At 57.8% G+C, this 16,499-nt stretch overlaps 1 protein-coding gene across 4 annotated transcripts in view; it reads left to right on the top strand.

The window, feature by feature from the left end:
* The window catches only part of vav2 (vav 2 guanine nucleotide exchange factor), a 230,026-nt gene that overhangs the window by 116,775 nt on the left and 96,752 nt on the right, over positions 1-16,499 (top strand). For all 4 annotated transcript variants that reach the window (XR_013499320.1, XM_078226123.1, XM_078226125.1 and 1 more), the window contains exons 5-8: positions 2,425-2,527; positions 7,782-7,880; positions 10,004-10,072; positions 13,368-13,468. Coding sequence is in view for 3 of the 4 variants with exons in the window: in XM_078226123.1 (XP_078082249.1) it covers positions 2,425-2,527; positions 7,782-7,880; positions 10,004-10,072; positions 13,368-13,468 (372 nt within the window). In the remaining variant the exon portion in view is untranslated. The remainder of the gene's footprint in view (positions 1-2,424; positions 2,528-7,781; positions 7,881-10,003; positions 10,073-13,367; positions 13,469-16,499) is intronic.

Below are 16,499 nucleotides of genomic sequence, written 5' to 3'. Positions count from 1 at the left end.
GTTTCAGTGAGATCACCTCTCATTCTTCGAACTTCCAATGAGTAGAGTCCCAACCAGTTTAACCTTTCCTCATTAGACAGCCCCTCCACACCGGGGATCATCCTAGTGAACCTTCTCTGAACTGCCTCCAATGAAATAATATCTTTCCTTAAATATGGGGAACAAAACTGCTCCCAGTGCTCCAGATCTGGTCTCACCAGTATCTTGTACAGTTGCAGCAAGACTTCCCGACCCTTATACGCCAACCCCCTTGAAATAAGGGCCAACATTCCATTTGTTCTCACTGGAATGACGGAGGTTGAGGGGTGACCTGCTAGATGTCTAGTAGAAGAAGTCTTCTGATAGCAGCTCAATGCCCCGGCCGATGAAGGCAAGCATGCCGTGTGCCTTCTTGACGACTTTCTCCACCTGCATTGCCACTTTCAGTGACCTAGGGTTCTGCCATTTACTGTATATTTCCTATCTGTATTAGACCTTCCAAAATGCATTACCTCACATTTGTCCGGATTAAACTCCATCTGCCATCTCTCCGCCCAAGTCTCCAACTGATCTATATCCTGCTGTATCCTCTGATGGTCCTCATCGCTATCCGCAAATCCACCAACCTTTGTGTCATCCGCAAACTTACTAATCAAACCAGTTACATTTTCCTCCAAATGATTTAGAAATTCTGTTTTTTTTTTAAAGCTGTGTAGTTGGTACTGATTTGTACCACAACCATCGGCGATTCAGCTTCCCTCTTCAGAATGTCCAGTAGCCGCTCCGAGACATCCTTGACCCCTAGCATCAGGGAGGCAACATATCATCCTGGAGTCCAGTTCTGGCCAGAGAAATGCCCATCTGTCCGAATAAAAAAAATCAACCCTTGATCCTGAGACTGTGTCCCTGTGTGCTAGATTCCCCAGTCAGAAGAAGCCACCTATCAGTGTCTCAGAAGGGCTTTTAGAGTGGGTATAAAATCCTGAATGGGGTGAGTGTATGAACCTGGTAGTATTTTCTCGTAGTTCAAGGCAGGAAGGAGCAGTGTCCGGGTACAAGGCTCAGGTTGATGACAGGTAGTATTTCGGAAAGGGTGAGATCTCTGAACGGACCAGAAGGTGAGGAACGGAGTAGGATTCTTTCAGCAATGGCCTCAGTTGAACTTGTGTTAACTGCTCCAAGTGAATGTTCCCTGGAATGCCCCACTCTAGGGTAAAGAGAAAAGGAAACACTTGCATTTATTTAGTGCTTCAGATGATGGAGCTGTGTTGAAGTGTAGCCACTGTTGTGATGTAGGAAATGCGCAGCCAGCTTGGGCGCACACCAGATATCCTGTTTATGATGTTGATTGAAGGCTAAATATTGACCCGAGGGCACCAAGGGGAACTCCCTTCCTCCTCTTCAAAACACTGCACCGACCCCAACAGGGAGCACTGACCCTCTGACAGTGCAGCACTCCCTCAGTACTGACCCCCTGACAGTGCAGCACTCCCTCAGTACTGACCCCCTGACAGTGCAGCACTCCCTCAGTACTGACCCCCTGACAGTGCAGCACTCCCTCAGTACTGACCCTCTGACAGTACATCACTCCCTCAGTACTGACCCCCTGACAGTGCAGCACTCCCTCAGCACTGACCCCCTGACAGTGCAGCACTCCCTCAGCACTGACCCCCTGACAGTGCGGCACTCCCTCAGTACTGACCCTCTGACAGTGCTGCACTCCCTCAGCACTGACCCTCTGACAGTGCTGCACTCCCTCAGCACTGACCCTCTGACAGTGCTGCACTCCCTCAGCACTGACCCTCTGACAGTGCGGCACTCCCTCAGCACTGACCCTCTGGCAGTGCGGCACTCCCTCAGTACTGACCCTCTGACAGTGCGGCACTCCCTCAGTACTGACCCTCTGACAGTGCGGCACTCCCTCAGTACTGACCCTCTGACAGTGCGGCACTCCCTCAGTACTGACCCTCTGACAGTGCGGCACTCCCTCAGCACTGACCCTCTGACAGTGCAGCACTCCCTCAGCACTGACCCTCTGACAGTGCAGCACTTCCTCAGCACTGACCCTCTGACAGTGCGGCACTCCCTCAGCACTGACCCTCTGACAGTGCAGCACTCCCTCAGTACTGACCCTCTGACAGTGCGGCACTCCCTCAGTACTGACCCTCTGACAGTGCGGCACTCCCTCAGCACTGACCCTCTGACAGTGCAGCACTCCCTCAGCACTGACCCTCTGACAGTGCGGCACTCCCTCAGTACTGACCCTCTGACAGTGCAGCGCTCCCTCAGTACTGACCCTCTGACAGTGCGGCACTCCCTCAGCACTGACCCTCTGACAGTGCGGCACTCCCTCAGCACTGACCATCTATCTTGGAGCCCAGGCCGCTCCCTCAATCGTCGGCCTTTCTCTGGGTCAGTCCTTTTGATGTGTTTTATTTTTTCCAGCGAGCATGATCTGGGAGAGGAAATCTACGACTGTGTTCCATGTGACGATGATGGCGATGACATTTATGAGGACATCATCAAGGTGGAGGTTCGGCAACCAATGGTAAATGCTGCGAGTGACGTGTAACCCCAGACAGCCAGAGAAGGCGGGAGTTTCCAGCCAATTCCTGAGTGTGTCCACTCTCTCCCCCCTCCCCCTCTCACCCCCCTCCCCCTCTCTCCCCCCTCCCCTCCCTCTCCCCCCTCCCCTCTCTCTCCTCCCTCCCCTCCCTCTCCCCCCTCCCCTCCCTCTCCCCCCTCCCCTCTCTCTCCTCCCTCCCCTCTCTCTCCCCCCTCCCTCTCTCTCCTCCCTCCCCTCTCTCTCCTCCCTCCCCTCCCTCTCCCCCCTCCCCTCTCTCTCCTCCCTCCCCTCCCTCTCCCCCTCCCCCTCTCTCCTCCCTCCCCTCTCTCTCCTCCCTCCCCCTCCCGCTGCCCCCTCCCCCTCCCGCTGCCCCTCCCCCTCCCGCTGCCCCCTCCCCCTCCCGCTGCCCCCTCCCCCTCCCGCTGCCCCCTCCCCCTCCCGCTGCCCCCTCCCCCTCCCGCTGCCCCCTCCCCCTCCCGCTGCCCCTCCCCTCCCGCTGCCCCCTCCCCCTCCCGCTGCCCCCTCCCCCTCCCGCTGCCCCCTCCCCCTCCCGCTGCCCCCTCCCCCTCCCGCTGCCCCCTCCCGCTGCCCCCTCCCCCTCCCGCTGCCCCCTCCCCCTCCCGCTGCCCCCTCCCCCTCCCGCTGCCCCCTCCCCCTCCCGCTGCCCCCTCCCCCTCCCGCTGCCCCCTCCCCCTCCCGCTGCCCCCTCCCCCTCCCGCTGCCCCCTCCCCCTCCCGCTGCCCCCTCCCCCTCCCGCTGCCCCCTCCCCCTCCCGCTGCCCCCTCCCCTCCCGCTGCCCCCTCCCCCTCCCGCTGCCCCCTCCCCCTCCCGCTGCCCCCTCCCCCTCCCGCTGCCCCCTCCCCTCCCGCTGCCCCCTCCCCCTCCCGCTGCCCCTCCCCCTCCCGCTGCCCCCTCCCCTCCCGCTGCCCCCTCCCCCTCCCACTGCCCCCTCCCCCTCCCGCTTCCCCCTCCCGCTGCCCCCTCCCCCTCCCGCTGCCCCCTCCCCCTCCCGCTGCCCCCTCCCGCTGCCCCCTCCCGCTGCCCCTCCCCCTCCCGCTGCCCCCTCCCCCTCCCGCTGCCCCCTCCCCTCCCGCTGCCCCCTCCCCCTCCCGCTGCCCCCTCCCGCTGCCCCTCCCGCTGCCCCCTCCCGCTGCCCCCTCCCGCTGCCCCCTCCCGCTGCCCCCTCCCGCTGCCCCCTCCCGCTGCCCCCTCCCGCTGCCCCCTCCCGCTGCCCCCCCGCTGCCCCCCTCCCGCTGCCCCTCCCGCTGCCCCTTCCGGTGCCCCTCCCCCTCCCGCTGCCCCCTCCCCCTCCCGCTGCCCCCTCCCCCTCCCGCTGCCCCCTCCCCCTCCCGCTGCCCCCTCCCCCTCCCGCTGCCCCCTCCCCCTCCCGCTGCCCCCTCCCCCTCCCGCTGCCCCCTCCCCCTCCCGCTGCCCCCTCCCCCTCCCGCTGCCCCCTCCACCTCCCGCTGCCCCCTCCCGCTGCCCCCTCCCGCTGCCCCCTCCCGCTGCCCCCTCCCCCTCCCGCTGCCCCCTCCCCCTCCCGCTGCCCCCTCCCCCTCCCGCTGCCCCCTCCCCCTCCCGCTGCCCCCTCCCCCTCCCTCTGCCCCCTCCCCTCTCTCTGCCCCCTCCCCCCCTCTCTGCCCCCTCCCCCCCTCTCTGCCCCCTCCCCCCCTCTCTGCCCCCTCCCCCCTCTCTGCCCCCTCTCCCCCTCTCTGCCCCCTCCCCCCCTCTCTGCCCCCTCCCCCCCTCTCTGCCCCCTCCCCCCTCTCTGCCCCCTCCCCCCCTCTCTGCCCCCTCCCCCCCTCTCTGCCCCCTCCCCCCCTCTCTGCCCCCTCCCCCCCTCTCTGCCCCCTCCCCCCCTCTCTGCCCCCTCCCCCCCTCTCTGCCCCCTCCCCCCCTCTCTGCCCCCTCCCCCCCTCTCTGCCCCCTCCCCCCCTCTCTGCCCCCTCCCCCCCTCTCTGCCCCCTCCCCCCTCTCTGCCCCCTCCCCCCCTCTCTGCCCCCTCCCCCCCTCTCTGCCCCCTCCCCCCCCTCTGCCCCCTCCCCCCCTCTCTGCCCCCTCCCCCCCTCCCTGCCCCCTCCCCCCCTCCCTGCCCCCTCCCCCCGTCCCTGCCCCCTCCCCCCCTCCCTGCCCCCTCCCCCCCTCCCTGCCCCCTCCCCCCCTCCCTGCCCCCTCCCCCCCTCCCTGCCCCCTCCCCCCCTCCCTGCCCCCTCCCCCCCTCCCTGCCCCCTCCCCCTCTCCCTGCCCCCTCCCCCTCTCCCTGCCCCCTCCCCCTCTCCCTGCCCCCTCCCCCTCTCCCTGCCCCCTCCCCCTCTCTCTGCCCCCTCCCCCTCTCTCTGCCCCCTCCCCCTCTCTCTGCCCCCTCCCCCTCTCTCTGCCCCCTCCCCCTCTCTCTGCCCCCTCCCCCTCTCTCTGCCCCCTCCCCCTCTCTCTGCCCCCTCCCCCTCTCTCTGCCCCCTCCCCCTCTCTCTGCCCCCTCCCCCTCTCTCTGCCGCCGCCTCCCTCTCTCTGCCCCCTCCCCCTCTCTCTGCCCCCTCCCCCTCTCTCTGCCGCCGCCTCCCTCTCTCTGCCGCCGCCTCCCTCTCGCTGTGTGCCTCCCTCTCTGTTTCTCTCTCTCTCTCCCCATCCCTTTTTCCCTGCTCTCTCTCCACTTGCCCTCTGTGAAGTGAAATCCCAGAACTCCCTCCTTAACAGCACAGTGGGGACTGCAGCAGTTTGAGAAGGCAGCTCACCCCCATCCCCACCACCGACCCAACCCCCACCCCCACCATCAGCACCACCCCCACCCCCACCATCAGCAACACCCCCACCCCCACCACCACCCCCACCCCCACCATCAGCACCACCCCCACCACCACTGCCCCCACCACTCCCATCAGCACCACCCCCACCATCAGCACCACCCCCACCCCCACCACCACTGCCCCCACCACTCCCATCAGCCCCACCCCCACCATCAGCAGCACCACCACCCCCCCCCCCCCCCCCCCCCCCCCCACCCCCATTCCGATCTTTACTTTTTCTAAAAAACTGTTTTTGTTCATCATTTATTGAGACATTCGGGTCTTTGCCCAACGTTAGGGTTACTTGACGGGTCAGCTGGGAATGCCCACACCCTGTGAAAGAATAAGTTTTAGAAAGTTCCGGTTTGTTTGCTCCTTAATTGAAGATTGGGAAGTATTTCTAATGGGGATTGCAGTTTCCATTGCATTCCAAGATTAGAAAGTGGCCTGTGTTGGATGTACAGGTTGATGTGGCTGTGAGATTCTGGATAGAATGTGTTGCTGCTGTTATTTTACTGGAGCTCTTTATTTCCGATGCTGCAGATTCGATACATGCAGGTAAGCAGCTGTAACCGAGCTCGCTGCCCCTCTAACCCCCTGCTCATTTCATCAACATCTCACACACTCAGTCTGTGATGTCCCAAAGCAATTTATTCTTCATTTGGTCTCTGCTCTCTCAGAGATGTTGCATGTGAACCAGAACATCCCCCGGACACTGCCCCGTGTGACCGCCCGTCCCCGGACACTGCCCAGTGTGACCGCCCGTCCCCGGACACTGCCCAGTGTGACCGCCCGTCCCCGGACACTGCCCAGTGTGACCGCCCGTCCCCGGACACTGCCCAGTGTGACCGCCCGTCCCCGGACACTGCCCAGTGTGACCGCCCGTCCCCGGACACTGCCCCGTGTGACCTCCCGTCCCCAGACACTGCCCCGTGTGACCGCCCGTCCCCGGACACTGCCCCGTGTGACCGCCCGTCCCCGGACACTGCCCAGTGTGACCGCCCGTCCCCGGACACTGCCCCGTGTGACCGCCCGTCCCCGGACACTGCCCCGTGTGACCGCCCGTCCCCGGACACTGCCCAGTGTGACCGCCCGTCCCCGGACACTGCCCAGTGTGACCGCCCGTCCCCGGACACTGCCCCGTGTGACCGCCCGTCCCCGGACACTGCCCAGTGTGACCGCCCGTCCCCGGACACTGCCCCGTGTGACCGCCCGTCCCCGGACACTGCCCCGTGTGACCGCCCGTCCCCGGACACTGCCCCGTGTGACCGCCCGTCCCCGGACACTGCCCCGTGTGACCGCCCGTCCCCGGACACTGCCCCGTGTGACCGCCCATCCCCGGACACTGCCCCGTGTGACCGCCCGTCCCCGGACACTGCCCCGTGTGACCGCCCGTCCCCGGACACTGCCCCGTGTGACCGCCCGTCCCCGGACACTGCCCCGTGTGACCGCTCATCCCCGGACACTGCCCCGTGTGACCGCTCGTCCCCGGACACTGCCCAGTGTGACCGCTCGTCCCCGGACACTGCCCCGTGTGACCGCTCATCCCCGGACACTGCCCCGTGTGACCGCTCGTCCCCGGACACTGCCCCGTGTGACCGCTCGTCCCCGGACACTGCCCCGTGTGACCGCTCATCCCCGGACACTGCCCCGTGTGACCGCTCGTCCCCGGACACTGCCCCGTGTGACCGCCCGTCCCCGGATGCTGCCCCGTGTGACCGCCCGTCCCCCGGACACTGCCCCCTGTGACCGCCCGTCCCTGGACACTGCCCAGTGTGACCGCTCGTCCCCGGACACTGCCCCGTGTGACCGCTCGTCCCCGGACACTGCCCCGTGTGACCGCTCGTCCCCGGACACTGCCCCGTGTGACCGCTCATCCCCGGACACTGCCCCGTGTGACCGCTCGTCCCCGGACACTGCCCCGTGTGACCGCCCGTCCCCGGATGCTGCCCCGTGTGACCGCCCGTCCCCCGGACACTGCCCCCTGTGACCGCCCGTCCCCGGACACTGCCCCGTGTGACCGCCCATCCCCGGACACTGCCCCGTGTGACCGCCCGTCCCCGGACACTGCCCCGTGTGACCGCTCATCCCCGGACACTGCCCCGTGTGACCGCTCGTCCCCGGACACTGCCCCGTGTGACCGCCCGTCCCCGGATGCTGCCCCGTGTGACCGCCCGTCCCTGGACACTGCCCCACGTGACCGTACATCCCCGGACGTCGCCCCGCGCCCCCAGCGCCCCGCACCCCGTCCCCGCGTGGCCACCCGCCCCCGCACCCCGCACCCCGCCCCCGCGTGGCTGCCCGCCCCCGCACCCCGCCCCCGCGTGGCCGCCCGCCCCCAGACACTGCCCCGCGTGACCATCCACCCAGTCCATGTTGTAACTCTCCCTCACCCAATCATTCGTACTCGATGCTGCAATGATGATGAGTTTGGTGTTCTGTGTCTTTAACAGAAGTTGGGGATGACGGAGGATGATAAAAGGAACTGTTGCCTGCTCGAGATCCAAGAAACAGAAGCCAAGTATTACAAAACACTCGAGGACATTGAGAAGGCAAGTACCTGTGCCCCGTCCCAGCGTCCATTCCCAACGGCAGCCCATTACACAACCCCATCCTGCAACATGCATCGCAATGGGCAGCACTCCCTCAGTACTGACCCTCTGACAGTGCGGCACTCCCTCAGTACTGACCCTCTGACAGTGCGGCACTCCCTCAGTACTGACCCTCTGACAGTGCGGCACTCCCTCAGTACTGACCCTCTGACAGTGCGGCACTCCCTCAGCACTGACCCTCTGACAGTGCGGCACTCCCTCAGTACTGACCCTCTGACAGTGCGGCACTCCCTCAGTACTGACCCTCTGACAGTGCGGCACTCCCTCAGCACTGACCCTCTGACAGTGCGGCACTCCCTCAGCACTGACCCTCTGACAGTGCGGCACTCCCTCAGCACTGACCCTCTGACAGTGCGGCACTCCCTCAGCACTGACCCTCTGACAGTGCGGCACTCCCTCAGCACTGACCCTCTGACAGTGCGGCACTCCCTCAGCACTGACCCTCTGTCAGTGCGGCACTCCCTCAGCACTGACCCTCTGACAGTGCGGTACTCCCTCAGCACTGACCCTCTGACAGTGCGGCACTCCCTCAGCACTGACCCTCTGACAGCGCGGCACTCCCTCAGCACTGACCCTCTGACAGTGCGGCACTCCCTCAGTACTGACCCTCTGACAGTGCGGCACTCCCTCAGCACTGACCCTCTGACAGTGCGGCACTCCCTCAGTACTGACCCTCTGACAGTGCGGCACTCCCTCAGTACTGACCCTCTGACAGTGCGGCACTCCCTCAGTACTGACCCTCTGACAGTGCGGCACTCCCTCAGTACTGACCCTCTGACAGTGCGGCACTCCCTCAGCACTGACCCTCTGACAGTGCGGCACTCCCTCAGTACTGACCCTCTGACAGTGCGGCACTCCCTCAGTACTGACCCTCTGACAGTGCGGCACTCCCTCAGCACTGACCCTCTGACAGTGCGGCACTCCCTCAGCACTGACCCTCTGACAGTGCGGCACTCCCTCAGCACTGACCCTCTGACAGTGCGGCACTCCCTCAGCACTGACCCTCTGACAGTGCGGCACTCCCTCAGCACTGACCCTCTGACAGTGCGGCACTCCCTCAGCACTGACCCTCTGACAGTGCAGCACTCCCTCAGCACTGACCCTCTGTCAGTGCGGCACTCCCTCAGCACTGACCCTCTGACAGTGCGGTACTCCCTCAGCACTGACCCTCTGACAGTGCGGCACTCCCTCAGCACTGACCCTCTGACAGCGCGGCACTCCCTCAGCACTGACCCTCTGACAGTGCGGCACTCCCTCAGTACTGACCCTCTGACAGTGCGGCACTCCCTCAGCACTGACCCTCTGACAGTGCGGCACTCCCTCAGTACTGACCCTCTGACAGTGCGGCACTCCCTCAGTACTGACCCTCTGACAGTGCGGCACTCCCTCAGTACTGACCCTCTGACAGTGCGGCACTCCCTCAGTACTGACCCTCTGACAGTGCGGCACTCCCTCAGTACTGACCCTCTGACAGTGCGGCACTCCCTCAGTACTGACCCTCTGACAGTGCGGCACTCCCTCAGTACTGACCCTCTGACAGTGCGGCACTCTCTTGGTGCTTGCTGGCCTCTGTTGTGAACAGGTACTGTTGGGTGACTCGAACCCATGACCTGATTCTTGAGAGTGTGACCCACTGTGCCCCAGCTGGCAGCTGAGCAGGTTTAACAGCAGCCTGGGGGAGACTGGAGGCTAACACTGTTGTAGACATTGTTTGATGTGGAGTTGCCAGCTTTAGACTGGTGTAGGCACAGTAAGTAACAACACCAGGTTGAAGTCTAACAGGTGTATTTGGTAGCACTAGCTTTTGGAGCACTGCTCCATCATCAGGTGAGTGGCACTCACTGATGAAGAGGCAGCGCTCCGAAAGCTTGTGCTACCAAATACACCTGTTGGACTTTAACCTGGTGTTGTGAGACTTCTTACTGTAGACATTGGTTGTGTTTGTGGTGAATGCTGAATGGACTCAGCATCTGACCAGGAGGAGACCACCTGACCCTGTGCCTCTTTGTGATTCTCTTGTGCTGCTCTGTGCTGCCTTAACGCTCTCTCTGTGCCGGTTACAGAATTACATGATCCCATTAAAGACCGTGCTGAGTGCCCAGGAAATGGAGGCTATATTCATCAACATGGAGGTCAGTGTTTCCCTGTTTCTGTCGGTCAGTGAATAAATCCAAACCATCTCTCCCTGCAGAGCAGCCAGCCATTCATCTACCCCCGAGGCCAAGTGCGATACTTCACTGTCTCTACTGAGGGAGGGGGTTACAGCTGGCACTGGGGTCCCGGGTGAGGGAGGGGGTTACAGCTGGCACTGGGGTCCCGGGTGAGGGAGGGGGTTACAGCTGGCACTGGGGTTCCTGGTGAGGGAGGGGGGTATATAGCTGGCTCTGGGGTCCCGGGTGAGGGAAGGGGGTATATAGCTGGCTCTGGGGTTCCTGGTGAGGGAGGGGGGTATATAGCTGGCTCTGGGGTCCCGGGTGAGGGAGGGGGGGTATATAGCTGGCTCTGGGGTCCCGGGTGAGGGAGGGGGGTACATAGCTGGCTCTGGGGTCCCGGGTGAGGGAGGGGGGTATATAGCTGGCTCTGGGATCCCGGGTGAGGGAGGGGGGTATATAGCTGGCTCTGGGATCCCGGGTGAGGGAGGGGGGTATATAGCTGGCTCTGGGATCCCGGGTGAGGGAGGGGGGTATATAGCTGGCTCTGGGGTCCCGGGTGAGGGAGGGGGGTATATAGCTGGCTCTGGGGTCCCGGGTGAGGGAGGGGAGTATATAGCTGGCTCTGGGGTCCCGGATGAGGGAGGGGAGTATATAGCTGGCTCTGGGGGTGAGGATTGAAAAGCATTGCACTCCGGTTTAACAGTCAGGATTCTTTGTGAGAGATGATTCCAGGATGCTGCAGAAGAATAAATCTTTACGTTGCACAGTAATACTTCGGTTGTAGAATCAGCAAAGACTCCTCACAAGCTACAGGATATTTACTCGGAACACATTAAAACATCATTCATTGTCATTGGCACAAATCTAAAACACTGAGGATTTCTGAGCTGCAGCTGGAAACTCCCCCTTCGTTAATCATCTTGGAGATTCAGGGGCAAACGTCGGAGAAACAAGTATCAGGATGTGCTGATTGGCGGCGGGCAGGTTAAGAAGCAGCTGTAAATATTCTTTACCAATTGGCAGCATTCCTTGGCAAACAACAACTGAATATTCAATGTTGCAGTTTGTTTGGTGGAAGTGACCTCGTCCTGTTTATTCACAGGTATTAGACTTGTGATTGTGAAGGGTACAGAGCCACACTGGCAGGATATCTGTGCCCTGCCCTTGCCCTGGCCCTGTTCCCTCGCCCTGGCCCTGGCCCTCACCCTGGCCCTGTTCCCTCGCCCTGGCCCTGGCCCTCACCCTGGCCCTGTTCCCTCGCCCTGGCCCTGTTCACTCGCCCTGGCCCTGGCCCTCACCCTGGCCCTCACCCTGGCCTTGGCCTTGGCCCTGGCCCTCACCCTGGCCCTCACCCTGGCCCTCACCCTGGCCCTCACCCTGGCCCTCACCCTGGCCCTCACCCTGCCCTTGGCCCTGGCCCTCACCCTGGCCTTGGCCCTGGCCCTCACCCTGGCCCTCACCCTGGCCCTGTTCCCTGGCCCCGGCCCCTTGCGCTGATTTACAGACTAACATCAAGTTACTTTGTTCCTATTGACTCTTGGGAAAATATGACAAAAGGAGTTTTATTTTAGAAATCTGACTTTTGATAATTTTATAATATGTAAATCGAATGTGGCAATGGAGCAGGAGCAGAGTAGGTCTGCGACTGTTACCGGGGCTTAGAAACCAGAGGGCTGGATTAATTATCCTGAGACATGAGTTCAAATCCCACTACAGCAGCTGGGGTCATTTAAATTCAGTTAGTTCAATAACTGGTGGGGCTCTGCTGACTCGATGGTTTGAATGTGTATTGCTGAGAAAAGAGGCATTTTGTCAATTATTTTCATCTTGCACTCATCAGGACAATCACAAGTGTTAGGGGAATCAACAAACTACTGTATGCAAAGAGAGAGCCGATTGGTTGGCAAGTGGCTCTGATTGGCAGAGTTGTCGCCATGGAGAATGCACCAGTTGATGTTAACTGACAGTATCATATATCCCAAAGACTGGTGGATCGTATCAAACAACGTGTCCCAGCTGCCGAGCGCAATGGGCAAGGTACAGACCGTACCCAACCAGCCAGTGCTTGTAAAACTCCAAACACTGTGTTCAACATTTGATATGATTCTGTGATTGGACAACAATTGCTAAATAATCCTCAGTGTGCTAAAATGAAGATTGTCAGGTTTGCAGTGCAGTGCGTTTGCATTACCGGAAGCCAACTATATTAACACAGGGTCATGTTATTTGCAGACAGAAAGGACAGGTACACACATTGTGCCAATTTCAGCTAAACAAAATAAGTGACAGTCATTTGCTGGTTCATTCCTCAGAGCAATGCCTTGACCAATCAGATTCAAGCTACCTGATATAAATTTCAATCAGTGTTTGGCAATTAATTATCAGTCACCATCAACTGGTGCATTCACCAATACAATGCCTCTACCAATCAGAGTCCACTTGCCAAACAATCAGAACCGTCTTCTCGCAGCATAAGGTTGTTTCCCGAACATTGGTGTTCTTGTGAATTGTCCTGATGAATGCACGATGAAAAGCTTTGACAAAATGTCTCTTTTTTTTTCAGCAATGCTCAAGTTCTGTGTTACCAAACGACTCGAGGGTGGTACAGAACCATGCCAAAAGTGTAGGTTCAACCCCCGGACCAGCTGTAACAGTTCATGGACTCCATGCCACCTCATCTTGCCTCATGCTTGCAGAGTGATTCGCCCCAAGCCAAATAGGACCAATTGTCTCTCATTAGTGGAGAGATCAGCCCATGGTCCTTCAGAAACTATGGCTAAATTACCTTAATTACCAATTTAAATAAATCTGAAATAAGAACCTATCTTGCATCAGTGATAGAAACATAGAAAAACTACAGCACAAAACAGGCCCTTTGGCCCCACAAGTTGTGCCGAACATATCCCTACCTTCTCGGCCTACCTATAAATAGAAACATAGAAAAACTACAAAATTGTGAGCATTAAATGATCAGATTGTTGGAAAATGTGACTCCAAACCCACAACAATGTGGTTCACTCTTAACTGCCTTCTAAAAATGACCCAACAATGCATTGTGTATATTCATGAAGGTGGCTCTATCCCACATTCTCAAGAACAATTAGAGACAGGCAGTAAGCTCTGGCCTTGTCAGCTATACCGATATCCTGTGAATGAATATTTTAGTCTTGATGTTCTTGATGTGTGAGTTGGACCTCCGTTTGAGTGCTGGGAATAATCTGTGTGCCTCTGGTGAGTAGCTGTCTAAACACCAACCATTCCCTCTCTGTTACAGGAATTAATTCGAGTGCATTATAATTTGCTGAGAGCCATTGACTTAGCAGCAATCTCAGGAGGTAATACGCTCTACAAAGTCTTCCTGGATTTCAAAGAGCGGTAAGATTTTGGGTCGGCAATAATTTCTCTCTCTGTGCCTCTGAGTTTCCTGTGTGTTAGTGAGGTAGTGTGTGTAACTGTCGCTGTCTCAGTATGACTGTGTCTGTCACTGTCAGTATGTCTGTCTCTCTCTCAGTCCCTGGGTGCCTGTTAGTTTTCCGGGTTGATTTGCACTATCTAACTATATTCCTTTAGTGTCCTACACTTCGAGGTGGCCAAACGAGGCTTTCTGGAAAGTTTGTGTGAACGAGCTAGTAAGAAGTCTCTCAACACCAGGTTAAAGTCCAACAGGTTTATTTGGTAGCAAAAGCCACAAGCTTTTGGAGCGCTGCTCCTTCGTCAGGTAAGTGGGAGTTCTGTTCACAAACAGGGCATATAAAGACACAAACTCAATTTACAAAATAAGAACATAAGAAATAGGAGCAGGAGTAGGCCATCTAGCCCCTCGAGCCTGCCCCGCCATTCAATAAGATCATGGCTGATCTGATCGTGGTTTCGTTCCACTTACCCACCTGCTCCCCATAACCCTTAATTCCCTTATTGATCAGAAATCTATCTATCTGTGACTTAAACATATTTAACGAGGTAGCCTCCACTGCTTCAATGGGCAGAGAATTCCAGAGATTCACTACTCTCTGAGAGAAAAAGTTCCTCCTCAACTCTGTCCTAAACTGACTCCCCCTTATTTTGAGGCTGTGTCCTCTAGTTCTTGTTTCCTTTCTAAGTGGAAAGAATCTCTCTGCCTCTACCCTGTCTAGCCCCTTCATTATCTTATATGTCTCTATAAGATCTCCCCTCAGCCTTCTAAACTCCAACGAGTACAGGCCCAATCTACTCAATCTCTCCTCATAAGCTAACCCCCTCATCTCCAGTATCAACCTGGTGAACCTTCTCTGCACTCCCTCCAAGGCCAATATATCCTTCCGCAAATAAGGGGACCAAAATTGCACACAGTACTCCAGTTGCGGCCTCACCAGTACCTTGTACAATTGCAGTAAGACCTCCCTGCTTTTATACTCCATCCCCTTCGCGATAAAGGCCAACATTCCATTTGCCGCCTTGATCACCTGCTGCACCTGCAAACTGAGTTTTTGTGATTCATGCACAAGGACCCCCCAGGTCCCTCTGCACAGTAGCATGTTGTAATTTTTCACCATTTCATTAATAGTTCATTTTACTATTATTCCTTCCAAAGTGGATAACCTCACACTTGTCAACATTATACTCTATCTGCCAGATCCTCGCCCACTCACTTAGCCTATCCAAATCTCTCTGCAGACTTTCCGCATCCTCCACGCAATTCGCTTTCCCACTCATCTTTGTATCATCCGCAAACTTTGTTACCTTGCACTCGGTCCCCTCCTCCAGGTGGTCTACGTATATGGTAAACAATTGAGGCCCCAGCACTGATATTGGTTTAACGCCGGCATCTCCACATCATGAACGAGCTATAGCAGAAGGGCAATGTTTAATGTGTTGGTGTCTCCCACTGGCCCAGCCCAGGGTGATATTTACAGAGCGCAGTACCTGGATTGAGATAGTGATCATTCAGTCAGTCATATTAAATGGAACTTTCCTTGGTTTGTTGCTGTGAGATTCTCGTTTCCAATTATTTCTTTGCAATCTCGTATTCGCTTCGAATTTCCAAATATTAAAGATTTTATTCTGGGTGTGAGCAGAAATGTTCCTCATAATAACTGCCCAATTCTGAAATATTTATCACTGTCAGAGCTGCAGCTTCTCAGCAACAGGTCAGCAGATATTTGACAGACACATTCAGGAATTCTGCTTCCCCGACTTATAAATCATCTGGATGCACTGTCCTTCCAATTGAGATTGGCCGGTACGATGTTGTGGGCATCACAGAGACGTGGCTGCAAGGGGATCAGGGCTGGGATCTAAATATTCAAGGATATGTGTCCTATCGGAAGGACAGGCAGATGGGCAAAGGGGGCGGGGTTGCATTGTTAGTAAGGAATGAAGTTAAATCAATAGCAAGAAGCGATATAGGATCAGCAGACGTAGAATCTGTGTGGGTAGAGTTGAGGAATCACAAAGGTAAAAAGACCCTGATGGGAGTTATGTACCGGCCCCCGAGCACTCGTCAGGATGTGGGGCAGAAAATAAATCAGGAGATAGAAGAGGCAATATTACAATAATCATGGGGGACTTCAATATGCAGACTGGGAAAGTCAGGGAGGTAGTGGATCCCAAGAAAAGGAATTTGTGGAATGTCTAAGAGATGTTTTTTGCAGCAGCTTGTGACAGAGTCTCCTAGATTTGGAGTTGGTGATGTGTAATGAGGCAGACTTGATTAGGGAACTTAAGGTGAAGGAACCCTTAGGGAGCAGTGACCACAATATGATAGAATTTACCCTGCAGTTTGAGAGGGAGAAGCTGGAGTCGGATGTAACGGGATTACAATTAAAGGCAACTACAAAGACACGAGAGAGGAGCTGGCCAGAGTTGATTGGAAAGGGAGCCTCGCAGGGGAGACAGTGGAACAGCAATGAGAGGAGTTTTTGGAGGTTATTCGGGAGGCACAACAGAAATTCATCCCAAGGAGGAGGAAACATGCTGAGGGGAGGACGAGGCATCCATGGCTGACGAAGGAAGTCAAGGACAGCATAAAAGCAAAAGAAAAAGCATACAAAGTGGCGAGGATTAGTGGGAAGCCGGAGGATTGGGAAACCTTTAAAAGCGAGCAGAGGACAACTAAAAAAGCAACAAGGGGGGAGAAGATGAAATATGAGTGTAAGCTAGCTAGTAATATAAAAGAAGATGGGAAGAGTTTTTTTCAATATATAAAAGGTAAGTGAGAGGCAAAAATAGCCATTGGACCGCTGGAAAATGAGGCTGGAGAAGTAATAATAGGAAACAAAACAATGGCAGAGGAACTGAATAGTTACTTTGCATCAGTCTTCACGGTGGAAGGCACCAGTGGGATACTGGAGCTCCAGGAGAGTCAGGGGGCACAGGTGAGTGTAGTAGCCATTACGAAGGAGAAGGTTCTGGGGAAACTGAAAGGTGG

The sequence above is a fragment of the Mustelus asterias genome, chromosome 13 (assembly GCF_964213995.1).
Source record: "Mustelus asterias chromosome 13, sMusAst1.hap1.1, whole genome shotgun sequence".
NCBI lineage: Eukaryota > Metazoa > Chordata > Chondrichthyes > Carcharhiniformes > Triakidae > Mustelus > Mustelus asterias.
The sequence above is the reverse complement of the archived record's forward strand: the minus strand, read 5'-3'. Positions and strand labels throughout refer to the sequence as shown.